Source organism: Schistocerca nitens, chromosome 3, assembly GCF_023898315.1.
Source record: "Schistocerca nitens isolate TAMUIC-IGC-003100 chromosome 3, iqSchNite1.1, whole genome shotgun sequence".
Lineage (NCBI taxonomy): Eukaryota > Metazoa > Arthropoda > Insecta > Orthoptera > Acrididae > Schistocerca > Schistocerca nitens.
Window position 1 is genome coordinate 218792325 of NC_064616.1, and position 15001 is coordinate 218807325.

Below are 15001 nucleotides of genomic sequence, written 5' to 3' on the forward strand. Positions count from 1 at the left end.
AGCTGCTTGGGTATTAAACTTCTATATAGTGCATCATGCTGGAAATACTGTTTTAACTATCACAAATCTGTAAATTAAAAAACTGACTTTGCTGTATTCTAAGAATGTTAGTTTTTATACTCACTCATCCAAGTTGATATCAAGAGCCCTGTGGGGATCATCATTTGGCCTTGTATCTGTGTCATCCTCAGATGATTGGGCTCCTTCCGGCATTTCTCCCTTGTCGGTATTCACCAGATGAACTGGGTGAGACAAATCCTCCTCTTCACTGGACAGACGTTTTTTACCTACAGTACATTTTGTAATCTGTATATAATATCGACAGTTTCACAAAGAAACATTTAACTATGTGCTAATTAGTTGTGAAATACTACAAACAAGTTCACTTTATTCCAAATACACATTATCAACAGCATATAAACATGTATACCGGTATCCTCAGCAGATGGAATTCATAGGCTATTACGAAACAACCACAGATTTAGTACTCATAATAAAAGGTTTCAGTAATGTTCAGGCACTCATTGATAAAGGCAGTTCACTGATTCCTCTTCTTGCAAATACTGAAATGAAGTTTGTGGGTATTGCATGCCGTTCTTGTTTTTTTAAAAGGAAACTACAATAACCATGAAGAAATAAATGGAAATTCATTGTGTCAGTGGGCTTTGCATTCCAAATGACACAATTTACTTAGATCACTTGTAATTATAACTGAAACCACACTGGATCGTAAGCGTATCTACAAATAGGACATTACCAACTGGTCAAATCTAAGAATATTCCCCTAACAGATTACTGTAGTAAGGGAGAACGGAAGTTTGGAAAAAATCTCGGGCATCTCTACACGTAGTATATGAACTGGCTAATAATTATTGCCATCGAAATCTGAGTGTGCCACGCTACTGACATTTTCATTGCATACAGCTTACATGGGTTAACTTAAGGACTGTCTCGTAAAGAACAGTAAAAATGTACACTGCTTTGCAGCACTGTTTGTCAACTGTATTGTCAAACTTCATCATTAGAGAGGTGTAAAGTTGTGAAGCATGCTAATGAAGTTATCAATAAATGTGTAGTTGAACATAACATTCAGAAATTTGCTACTCCATTAAATTATGGCACCAGTTCTAAACACAACACAGATGACATTGAAAGTAACCTATAATATGATGAAATTTTCATATGTATGTTAGATAGGTTACTTTGTTCTTCCAAGAAAGTCAGTTATGTTCACACCCTACAAAATTTTCTTGCACTTCATTTTTTCTTCAAAGCAGTTTATGTGCATGTTTAAACACTTATCTTGTAGCTATTATTTGTTCCCAAATGTGTAATTAAGATTTCTGTGTATGCACACTGCCTCCATTATTACTGCCATTGTTGTCTCCCCTGTACAGTCAATTACTAACAAATATGACAGCAACAATCTGTAAGTATATGTATTTTTCCCGAGGACATGCAGCTTTACTGTATGATTAAATGATGATGGCGTCCTCTTGGGTAAAATATTCCGGAGGTAAAATAGTCCCCCATTCGGATCTCCAGGCGGGGACTACTCAAGAGGACGTCGTTATCAGGAGAAAGAAAACTGGCATTCTACGGATCGGAGCGTGGAATGTCAGATCCCTTAATCGGGCAGGTAGGTTAGAAAATTTAAAAATGGAAATGGATAGGTTAAAGTTAGATATAGTGGGAATTAGTGAAGTTCGGTGGCAGGAGGAACAAGACTTTTGGTCAGGTGATTACAGGGTTATAAATACAAAATCAAATAGGGGTAATGCAGGAGTAGGTTTAATAATGAATAAAAAAATAGGAGTGCGGGTTAGCTACTACAAACAGCATAGTGAACGCATAATTGTGGCCAAGATAGACACAAAGCCCATGCCTACTACAGTAGTACAAGTTTATATGCCAACTAGCTCTGCAGATGATGAAGAAATTGATGAAATGTATGACGAGATAAAAGAAATTATTCAGGTAGTGAAGGGAGACGAAAATTTAATAGTCATGGGTGACTGGAATTCGTCAGTAGGAAAAGGGAGAGAAGGAAACATAGTAGGTGAATATGGATTGGGGCTAAGAAATGAAAGAGGAAGCCGCCTTGTAGAATTTTGCACAGAGCATAACTTAATCATAGCTAACACTTGGTTCAAGAATCATAAAAGAAGGTTGTATACCTGGAAGAATCCTGGAGATACTAATAGGTATCAGATAGATTATATAATGGTAAGACAGAGATTTAGGAACCAGGTTTTAAATTGTAAGACATTTCCAGGGGCAGATGTGGATTCTGACCACAATCTATTGGTTATGAACTGCAGATTGAAACTGAAGAAACTGCAAAAAGGTGGGAATTTAAGGAGATGGGACCTCGATAAACTGAAAGAACCAGAGGTTGTAGAGAGTTTCAGGGAGAGCATAAGGGAACAATTGACAGGAATGGGGGAAAGAAATAAAAGAAATACAGTAGAAGAAGAATGGGTAGCTCTGAGGGATGAAGTAGTGAAGGCAGCAGAGGATGAAGTAGGTAAAAAGACGAGGGCTAATAGAAATCCTTGGGTAACAGAAGAAATATTGAATTTAATTGATGAAAGGAGAAAATATAAAAATGCAGTAAATGAAGCAGGCAAAGGGAATACAAACGTCTCAAAAATGAGATCGACAGAAAGTGCAAAATGGCTAAGCAGGGATGGCTAGAGGACAAATGTAAGGATGTAGAGGCTTGTCTCACTAAGGGTAAGACAGATACTGCCTACAGGAAAATTAAAGAGACCTTTGGAGAGAAGAGAAACACTTGTATGAATATCAAGAGCTCAGATGGCAACCCAGTTCTAAGCACAGAAGGGAAGGCAGAAAGGTGGAAGGAGTATATAGAGGGTCTATACATGGGCGATGTACTTGAGGACAATATTATAGAAATGGAAGAGAATGTAGATGAAGATGAAGTGGGAGATACGATACTGCGTGAAGAGTTTGACAGAGCACTGAAAGACCTGAGTCGAAACAAGGCCCCGGGAGTAGACAACATTCCATTAGAACTACTGATGGCCTTGGGAGAGCCAGTCATGACAAAACTCTACCATCTGGTGAGCAAGATGTATGAGACAGGCGAAATACCCACAGACTTCAAGAAGAATATAATAATTCCAATACCAAAGAAAGCAGGTGTTGACAGATGTGAAAATTACCGAACTATCAGTTTAATAAGTCACAGCTGCAAAATACTAACGCGAATTCTTTACAGACGAATGGAAAAACTGGTAGAAGCGGACCTCGGGGAAGATCAGTTTGGATTCCGTAGAAATGTTGGAACACGTGAGGCAATACTAACCTTACGACTTATCTTAGAAGAAAGATTAAGAAAAGGCAAACCTACGTTTCTAGCATTTGTAGACTTAGAGAAAGCTTTTGACAACGTTAACTGGAATACTCTCTTTCAAATTCTGAAGGTGGCAGGGGTAAAATACAGGGAGCGAAAGGCTATTTACAATTTGTACAGAAACCAGATGGCAGTTATAAGAGTCGAGGGGCATGAAAGGGAAGCAGTGGTTGGGAAAGGAGTGAGACAGGGTTGTAGCCTCTCCCCGATGTTATTCAATCTGTATATTGAGCAAGCAGTAAAGGAAACAAAAGAAAAATTTGGAGTAGGTATTAAAATTCACGGAGAAGAAGTAAAAACTTTGAGGTTCGCCGATGACATTGTAATACTGTCAGAGACAGCAAAGGACTTGGAAGAGCAGTTGAACGGAATGGAAAGTGTCTTGAAAGGAGGATATTTGATGAACATCAACAAAAGCAAAACGAGGATAATGGAATGTAGTCAAATTAAATCGGGTGATGCTGAGGGGATTATATTAGGAAATGAGACACTTAAAGTAGTAAAGGAGTTTTGCTATTTAGGGAGCAAAATAACTGATGATGGTCGAAGTAGAGAGGATATAAAATGTAGACTGGCAATGGCAAGGAAATCGTTTCTGAAGAAGAGAAATTTGTTAACATCGAGTATAGATTTAAGTGTCAGGAAGTCGTTTCTGAAAGTATTTGTATGGAGTGTAGCCATGTATGGAAGTGAAACATGGACGATAACCAGTTTGGACAAGAAGAGAATAGAAGCTTTCGAAATGTGGTGCTACAGAAGAATGCTGAAGATAAGGTGGGTAGATCACGTAACTAATGAGGAGGTATTGAATAGGATTGGGGAGAAGAGAAGTTTGTGGCACAACTTGACTAGAAGAAGGGATCGGTTGGTAGGACATGTTTTGAGGCATCAAGGGATCACAAATTTAGCATTGGAGGGCAGCGTGGAGGGTAAAAATCGTAGAGGGAGGCCAAGAGATCAATACACTAAGCAGATTCAGAAGGATGTAGGTTGCAGTAGGTAGTGGGAGATGAAGAAGCTTGCACAGGATAGAGTAGCATGGAGAGCTGCATCAAACCAGTCTCAGGACTGAAGACCACAACAACAACATGTTTTGTTTCTGTTTGCAGTGTGCATGCGACTGTCAACTGCCTGAGTATTTAACATACTACTCACTAGCTATCACATTATTTTAATTGTGGTAGTGCCAGCAATATAGTCACTCTCCAATTAATAGCAAATGATGTTTACTTTACATTCAAGTTTTACTTAACACAACTGGATAACCTCTTCAAAGTCTCCAAAGATTCTACCTGGTACGCATATAGATGAGACACTTAATCCATTTTCCCCCTTTACGTTGTATTCTACAGTGGTCCAACTGTGTGTGTAACAATAAAATTAACTATAATTGGCAACCTTTTGCTTATGCAATTGTTCAGACCTCAATGAGGGTGAAGTTTGCATTTCAATAGGAGGACATCTCAGTCAGTCTGAGACACCTTCATAACTAAGGGGTATCTCAAAGTGACAAATTTACAGCACAGCTTCTTCCTGGTTCTTGCATATGCCTACCTCATTCAAAAAATTTCATGCCTTGAACGCAAGCCATCAGTTACGTTCAGGTTAGTGTTTTCAGCAGGCCAAACCAATAGATTAAGTGGTGCTAATTTGCACAGACTGGAGCAGTGTGCAACTACACAACAAATCACTTGCGGTGACCTTGTCAAGAAAGGCTGTTTAGCTTCCAGTTGCCTATGGACGGCAGATAATGTGTGTCTTCCAAGGTACTGCTACAAGTACCATTTCTACAAATGTTTAAATGTGTACATGCAAATAAACTGTCTCCACCAAAGTTATATAGGCAAATGTACTAGTTGCATCGAAGCAACCCCGAAAAACCAGTTGCAACAAAATCACACAAACAACTGAAAAAAGTAACACTTGTTTGACTTTTACTACAAAAGCAACACACATTAAATAAGTAAACTGTTATCCAAAAAGATAGATACTGAAAGAAAGTTACAGTAGCAAAAAACACTACAGTATACAACAGAACTGTTCAAGAAAACATGGAGTAACTTGAAAACTGAGATTTATCTTCATTACACATCAAAAACCAGTGCAGCTTGCTGTGTGATGAATTCACCATTTGCCCAAATTAATGCAATCTACTGTAAAGTGGGGCAATTAGGTTTACATAGGTTACAAAAAGACATTAACATTGTACTATACCTTTGGACATTTTCTTCTTCTTTCTGCTATGGGTTTTTGAGTTCTTCATTATATATTTATCGGGGGATGCCAAACCTAGAATAGTGACAAAATCACCTATTATCAAATACACCATCAGTTTTTGTGTGTTTTTTGCTAGTGAAAATTCATAAACACTAACTTAATATGAAGGAACATTAACCAAGCACAATGTTATAGACCCTAATAACTTGCCTATGTCCTAATTTATACTGACAAGGAAACAGCTGCTAGTTTAATAATAATAATAATAATAATAATAATAATAATAATAGAAGGAAACAAAACCAAACATTCAACACAAACCAAAAGAAATTTTACCAAACAATAGATAACACACACATAAAAATAGACAATCCACCAAACATAACAGACATGGAACACTTCTGGAGCAGCATATGGTCAAACCCGGTACAACATAACAGGCATGCACGGTGGATACAAGCAGAAACAGATACATACAAGATGATACCACAAATGCCTGAAGTGATAATTTTGCAACATGAAGTCACCCGAGCAATTAATTCTACGCACAATTGGAAAGCCCCTGGAAATGATAAAATAGCAAATTTCTGGCTAAAGAAGTTCACCTCAACACATTCACATCTAACTAAATTATTTAACAGTTACATTGCAGACCCATACATATTCCCTGATACACTTACACATGGAATAACTTATCTGAAACCTAAAGATCAAGCAGACACAGCAAACCCAGCTAAATATCGCCCCATAACATGCCTACCAACAATCTACAAAATATTAACTTCAGTCATTACACAGAAATTAATGACACATACAACACAGAACAAAATTATAAATGAAGAACAAAAAGGCTGCTGCAAAGGAGCACGAGGATGTAAAGAGCAACTGATAATAGATGCAGAGGTGACATATCAAGCTAAAACTAAACAAAGGTCGCTACACTACGCATACATTGATTACCAAAAAGCTTTTGATAGTGTACCCCACTCATGGTTACTACAAATATTGGAAATATACAAAGTAGATCCTAAATTGATACAGTTCCTAAACATAGTAATGAAAAATTGGAAAACCACACTTAATATCCAAACAAATTCAAATAATATCACATCACAGCCAATACAGATTAAGCGTGGAATATACCAAGGAGACTCATTAAGTCCTTTCTGGTTCTGCCTTGCTCTGAACCCACTATCCAACATGCTAAATAATACAAATTATGGATACAATATTACTGGAACATACCCACACAAAATCACACATTTGCTATACATGGATGATCTAAAACTACTGGCAGCAACAAATCAACAACTCAACCAATTACTAAAGATAACAGAAGTATTCAGCAATGATATAAGTATGGCTTTTGGAACAGACAAATGTAAGAAAAATAGCATAGTCAAGGGAAAACACACTAAACAAGAAGATTACATATTGGATAACCACAGCGACTGCATAGAAGCGATGGAAAAAACGGATGCCTATAAATATCTAGGATACAGACAAAAAATAGGAATAGATAATACAAATATTAAAGAAGAACTAAAAGAAAAATATAGACAAAGACTAACAAAAATACTGAAAACAGAATTGACAGCAAGAAACAAGACCAAAGCTATAAATACTTATGCCATACCAATATTGACCTACTCATTTGGAGTAGTGAAATGGAGTAACACAGACCTAGAAGCACTCAATACACTTACACGATCACAATGCCATAAATATAGAATACATCACATACATTCAGCAACAGAAAGATTCACATTAAGCAGAAAGGAAGGAGGAAGGGGATTTATCGATATAAAAAACCTACATTATGGACAGGTAGACAATTTAAGAAAATTCTTTCTAGAACGAGCAGAAACTAGCAAAATACACAAAGCAATCACTCATATAAATACATCGGCTACACCACTACAATTTCATAACCACCTCTACAACCCTTTAGACCACATAACATCAACAGATACGAAGAAAGTAAATTGGAAAAAGAAAACACTTCATGGCAAGCACCCGTATCATCTAACAAAGCCACACATCGATCAAGACGCATCCAACACATGGCTAAGAAAAGGCAATATATACAGTGAGACAGAAGGATTCATGATTGCAATACAGGATCAAACAATAAACACCAGGTATTACAGCAAGCATATTATTAAAGATCCCAATACCACAACAGATAAATGCAGACTTTGTAAACAACAAATAGAAACAGTAGATCACATCACAAGCGGATGTACAATACTAGCAAATACAGAATACCCCAGAAGACATGATAATGTCGCAAAAATAATACATCAACAGCTTGCCTTACAACATAAACTTTTAAAACAACAAGTTCCTACATACAAGTATGCACCACAAAATGTACTGGAGAATGATGAATACAAATTATACTGGAACAGAACCATTATAACAGATAAAACAACGCCACATAACAAACCTGACATCATACTCACCAATAAAAAGAAGAAATTAACACAACTAATCGAAATATCCATACCAAATACAACAAATATACAAAAGAAAACAGGAGAAAAAATTGAAAAATACATCCAACTGGCTGAGGAAGTCAAAGACATGTGGCATCAGGATAAAGTTGACATTATACCAATTATACTATCAACTACAGGAGTCATACCACACAATATCCACCAGTACATCAATGCAATACAGCTACATCCAAACATATATATACAACTACAGAAATCCGTAATTATTGATACATGTTCAATTACCCGAAAGTTCCTAAATGCAATATAACACATACCGTACAGTTAATAGGAAGTGACGCTTGATTAAGGTCCGCGTCACTTTCCATTCTCAACCAGACTTAACGTCTGAGAAAGTAAAGTAATAATAATAATAATAATAATAATAATAATAATAATGATAATAATAATAATAGCAGTAGTAGTAATAAACATTAGGGTGGAGCGAAGCCTCTTAGTGCAAGAAGTTTTTCCTCCAACCTGGGTGTGCAGCCATGATAACCTTGTTGAGAGGACCCATGCTTTCTGTATAGGTTGTTTGTCATTACAAATAAAGTACTTTATTCCATTTCAGTTCCACTAATGGCCAATTTCAGCCTCTTGGTCATAATCAAATGTACTTACAAACACAGTGAAACATCACAAACTCAAATCTTGGTTTTGGCAGTGATTAATGTGACTGATAAAGTCTAAGAATGTCACTGCAATGGTGATTTCACATTCAGTGAAAGTCTCAGTTCTTTCTAATAGCTTGAATTTGTGGTCTTAAGAGGTTTGGTAGAGTAAATCTATGTGTAAAAGACAACAGGAATCATTTTTATTTGTTGTTTTTATTCTTTGTAGCTTGCAGTTTTGAATACCGTATTTACTCGAATCTAAGCCGCACTTTTGTTCCGGTTTTTGTAATCCAAAAAACCGCCTGCGGCTTAGAATCGAGTGCAAAGTAAGCGGAAGTTCTGAAAAATGTTGGTAGGTGCCACCACAACTAACTTCTGCCGTCGAATATATGTAGCGCTACACAGGCATGTTTTGCAGGCACAATGAAAAATACTGGCGCCAAAACCTGTGTGTCAGTAAATAAATAAATAAAAAGAGGTGGAAGACGAGCTTTTTTCTCCACCCTGAGTTTCGACTACTGCATTTTCATACATTATCCAACAAAGTAAATACAAATTCAGTATTGTTCATCTTCGAATGTAGCAGCATTTCAATGTACTACAAAAACCCGATTGGGGAGACTGTTTGGGATGTTTGTCAATATGGCCAACCCTACGTTCTGAATTTTTTCCTACCTGTGAGAAGAGATGGTTGTTAATAGGAACTTTTTGAATTGTGAATCACATGCAGTATTCTCTTCACCATAAGAATAATACGAATATAAACATTTTGCCATGTATTCTTTCGTGTTTGCTGCTATCTCATTTAAATCCTGTCTGCCTAATAAACTACGAAACTAGAGTGAGACAACAGCAAACGCGGAAGAATATACATATCATGTCATGTTTACATCCGTATTATTCTTATGCCTAATAGTGATACAGTCAGAAAGGAAGCACAGCAATTGACTAGATTTTTAAATCTAAGATGACTAATTTCCATGCAGAATGTAATGTACTAAAGAGGCGTCTGCAAAGATTTTGAAACTGAGAAAAATTTTCTCTAAACTCTCATTCAGAACACCTTCTATCATACGCAGTCTATTATTTAGCTCTTGTTGATCATTATCAAAGAAAGCAGCAGTGTAAGTAACAACAAACAGCAGTCTCTTGCCATTGTTTCGCTAATGAGACGATTTTTCTCTCTCTCTCTCTCTCTCTCTCTCTCTCTCTCTCTCTCTCTCTCTCTCTCTCAATTGTAAGCAGCGGTAGCGCGCACAAAAGTAAGCCATGCCGCGAGCGGCGACAGGCCATAAACACTCATTATCAGAATGTGACAAACAATGCACGAGACAGTACAATAATGCATTTTCAGCTTAGAGTGACATGAACACCTATAACAAAAAGAACTGGACTTATCAGATCAAAGAAAAATAAGCAATCAATTCAAACCAGACGAAGTACGTGAAGAAGGAAGGGTACCCGTGTAAATACGGACGGATCGCCTGACGCATAGCAATGGCTACCTGGTAAAGCTTAACTGCTAAGCTTATGACTTGAACCAAACTACTGTAGCTGTATCATCATTCATTCAACCTAAATAGTGTCTCATATTACAATGGACCAACTTTGTTTCGATTTGGAGGTGCGGCCTAAAACTTTTCTCTCCCCTCGAATTTCGAGTCTCAAATTTCAGATGTGGCTTAGATTCGGGAAATTTTTTTTCCCTTCATTTCGAGTCTCATTTTTCATGTGCGACTTAGATTTGAGTGCGGCTTAGATTCGAGTAAATATGGTATAGTAATGTAACCAGCCACATTCACAATTCCTTGTCAGGTGCTGGTCTCAGTTTGTGAACTGCCGCAAGAATAGATCTTTTATGCCTTGCAGCGTGGAGTGAACTAGTGTAAGTGACAGGCTCAGTATTGCCTAGTAATTTGCACCTGTATTTTTAACAAGTTTGATAGTGCAAAACCTTGCATAAAAAGAACGCAGTGTTCATTTTTATCTTTTTTTTTTTTGCACCAACTGTTTTCATTCAAATTTCCGCCTTAACGTAGCATAGGGAGTGTGCATTCTGAGTGAGGATGCAGGAGGAACTGCCCATAGCTTACAAACACTGAAGATGCTATTGGCTGTGGTCGGTCATCTACAGGCTGCTGTCTCTTGGTGTGATGGTGTTGGAAAAAACTGGTGCGTCACATGTGACACCTCAGGTATTGCTTGTTTCATCCACAGGCTTTGCTGTCGAGCACCTTCCAGCATTAAGTCATGCAGTGCAACTGTGCTGACTGCAGACTGAGTGACAGGTTGTAATGTGTTCGTGTTTCTTGAGGTGTAGAGTCAATGTGGAAACCAGCCAACTAGCCTTCCCATTCAACCTGTGAGTGGAAAAATGGTCACTTGTTCACCAGGGCCCATAAAGGCAAAATGGGGGAGAGGTTCGAGGGTCCGTGGAGGCAAAAGGGGGGAGGTGCTTGCTAGTTATCAGGAACTCTGATGTTAGGCACGCTATAGAGTCTGTTAGGAAAATAGTGTCCAGTGCTGGAAAGGAGTCCAATGTGCACTCAATACGTTTTCTGTGTGGCTTTGTCTGAGATGTGGAGGAGGCCCTGCCTCCAGCTATTGAAGTTATGGCTAATGTTGGCAGCGATGGTGCCTGTTGCTTGGGTTCTGAGGCCATCCTCAGTATGTATGGACAGCTGGCGTAAGTAGTGAAAACTGTGTTGGCCTTGCTCACGTTGTACAAGTAGAGCTCACAATTTGCAATATTGTACCCAGAATTGATGGGGTTTCTTTGGTTTGGAACTGAGTGGAGGTCCCCACCATAGGCTCTATTGATTCTGTATGTCTTGACTGCTGATTTCTGGATCTGAGTTACAGGGTGGAGAATTGTAGGGTTGCCCTCAATAGGTCACGGGTGTACTACACAGAGAAATTAACTACCTTTGATGAACACAGAGGGTTAAATCTGCTCACATATCGAGTAAGAACACTTCAAATGTCACCATTTGAACAGTAAAATACCAAAGACTTTTGTAACAAAACCACCCTCCAGGAAGGCTGTCACACTCAAATTATACTTGGAACCAAGAGCTGGATGAAGCCTGAAGTAGAAAACTCCAAAATATTTAATGAGGCATAGAATGCAAACTGAAAGGACAGGTTAGACACCATAGGATGAGAATTTAGACACACAGGTTTAGGAACGTTTATTGCTATTGACAAAATAATTATGACTATCGAGGTCGAAGTCAATTTGCAAAGCTTTCTGGACACAAGTAAAATATATTTACAAACTGTTTTGCCCAGGTCCCTTAAAGATCTGTGGCTTGTATTTGGTTCAGGAATAGTTGCTCTAAGCAATGATGTTGGTCCCTGCAGACTCTGACCGACTTAGCTACAAAAACATACTGGATGGTCAGTATCTGTGGCTGGATGGTAAGTACTGCCTGGTTACCTTCAGCAAACTTTTGAGAACAGGAACAGGGGATTGATATTTAAGTTAATCTGAAGCTCACGTGGTGTACTGCGTCCAACATCTTTAACTATGAAGTTCAGGCTAAATCATTATGGGTACACCGGTAGTCTGGGCAACTGGTGTAGACAGAACTTGTCTACACCCCAGATATATCTGCTGAGACACTTTAAAATATCTAAAGCTGTAAATGTTCTTACTTTAAGGTTCTACAAGTGTGGTAGCCACGAGAGCCTCTGATCAAGTATGAGGCACAGGAACATACCTGCCTGATTAAAATGGAGTATCATACCACTAAAATGCACGTTTGTATCATTGGAAGTTCAACACACATGATTAAAATGAATATACATGGTTTAATCTGTTAAAAATTGAACACCTATCTCACGTGCCCAATCCGCCAGTCTCTGAAACATCAAGTATGACATACTGAGGAATTCTGGGGGCAAATCAGGAGGAGGAGGAGGAGGAGGAGGAGGAGGAGGAGTAAATCATAAAATCGTCAACAAATCAAGAAGTTAAACTCTTCAGTATGTCATTTATGCTGGTTACAGCAACAGTGAAGAGGGTGACATTTAAAAAGCTTCCTTGAAGGTCAACATTCTCTTCTATCGAATTGTCACTCTGCGAAGAAAGATTTTATTATAATTGGAAACCTTCCATGGAAAACATAGTTGTGAAGCTGGTTGAGTACATTATTGTGAAAAGGAAAGTTGCTACTCAACACATAGCGGAGATGCTAGTTGAGTGCATTGTATTTCTACATCTACATCCATACTCCGCAAGCCACCTGACGGTGTGTGGAGGAGGGTACCTTGAGTACCTCTATTGGTTCTCCCTTCTATTACAGTCTCGTATTGTTTGTGGAAAGAAGGATTGTCGGTATGCCTCTGTGTGGGCTCTAATCTCTCTGATTTTATCTTCATGGTCTCTTCGCGAGATATGCGTAGGAGGGAGCAATATACTGCTTGACTCCTCGGTGAAGGTGTTCTCGAAACTTCAACAAAAGCCCGTACCGAGCTACTGAGCGTCTCTCCTGCAGAGTCTTCCACTGGAGTTTATCTATCATCTCCGTAATGCTTTCACGATTACTAAATGATCCTGTAACAAAGCGCGCTGCTCTCCATTGGATTTTCTCTATCTCTTCTATCAACCCTATCTGGTAAGGATCCCACACTGCTGAGCAATATTCAAGTAGTGGGCGAACAAGCGTACTGTAACCTACTTTCTTTGTTTTCGGATTGCATTTCCTTAGGATTCTTCCAATGAATCTCAGTCTGGCATCTGCTGTACTGACGATCAACTTTATATGATCATTTCATTTTAAATCACTCCTAATGCGTACTCCCAGATAATTTATGGAATTAACTGCTTCCAGTTGCTGACCTGCTATATTGTAGCTAAATGATAAGGGATGAGCTAAATGATAAGGGATAATCTAAATGATGTAAAATGTTTTTTTCAATAGCAAAGGTGCTGTATGCACAGGAAAGGTTTCTGTACAACTTCTGTAGGTTCAAGTTATCTAGAGTAGAACAATACGTCCTATCAGCAAACATGGTAATTTCTCAGCACCGACTGCCTGCTTCCACGCACTGCTAAAGATGAAGCTGCCATCTTATCTAAAGTAATAAGGTATTTGACTGTTTTCTGGAAATGGTCTTAAATGATATAATTATGTCATTTTATGCTCCTAACATACTTTTTTCCACTTCAATTTCACTATTCTTTTATGAAAACAGAAATAAAATACAAATAATTTGAACGCCCACTAATATGCTCCATTCGAGTCATGTGATGCCTGTGACATCACTGGCTCTGCTGGCACTGCTCCTACTGTCATAATGCTAATTCACATGGCGTCTTGTTTTGGAATTTATGTTTCAGAAAATGGGTTACAAATGGTGTGTGGTACCATACTGCACAAATACATCTACAAAAAATACTGAAAAGTTGTTTTTGAGTGCCGACACACAAGTTCACTAACTTAATTAAAAATGTGTGGCACTGTGTAGTTAACATTAACTTATCTCCGAGATAAGGTCTCCCACTGTTGCAATGAGGAATCTAGTCATTCAACGGAATTTAACTCCCAATAAAAATTGTCATTTTACCTAACTACACCTCAATTATTTCGTAGCTTTGTTGTTAGAGCAGTAATCTGTCAAATTTTATAATATGATGTCCACAGATTGCTGGTCCTAAACTAACTCTAAAGAACATTTTAGCTTATTTGGAATTGATTCAATGGTTTTGTCATGTGAAAACCAAATCACAAAAACAGAACTTGACCACACCAATCATAAACAGAATATTATTGTTTTTCTTACTGTTTACATGTGCTTACATTTACAATCATTGTCCACACGTCATGTTCAAAAAGATATTTTCTAGTTAATGTGATGACACACTTTTTACTTTATTACAAACTATGTTTTTATCTTTGTACAGTCCAGCTACGATCCTTATTGTCTAAAGTTCTGCAGTTACACCATCTTACATAAAGATGAAGTAAGTCTGCTTCACACACTAACATTAGTTTACACTCACAAACATCACAGACCTAATGTTTGTGTCACCAGCATGCTTACCCACTTTATATCTATTATATGTATAATCTTATTGTCCTACACTTCACTGTACTGTGAACATATGGCTATGTCTTCACTACTCACTACTAGCAATGCTTTCCAAAAAAGTTAATTGTTCATTTGCAAAGTAAGCACATTTATCCTCTGTTGTCCATTTCTCAGGCAGACTAACTTTATTGTCCTACACCTCATTGTACTGTTAATTGTTTGGTCATAAAGTAAATGCATTTACCCTCTCTTGT

The 15001-nt window shown here is 37.9% G+C and overlaps 1 protein-coding gene across 3 annotated transcripts in view; it reads right to left on the bottom strand.

The window, feature by feature from the left end:
• The window catches only part of LOC126248173 (AP-3 complex subunit delta-1), a 507526-nt gene that overhangs the window by 274844 nt on the left and 217681 nt on the right, over nt 1-15001 (bottom strand). For all 3 annotated transcript variants that reach the window (XM_049948943.1, XM_049948941.1, XM_049948942.1), the window contains exons 19-20: nt 5594-5668; nt 125-287 (exon numbers count right to left, since the gene is read on the bottom strand). In XM_049948943.1, the coding sequence (XP_049804900.1) occupies nt 125-287; nt 5594-5668 (238 nt within the window). The remainder of the gene's footprint in view (nt 1-124; nt 288-5593; nt 5669-15001) is intronic.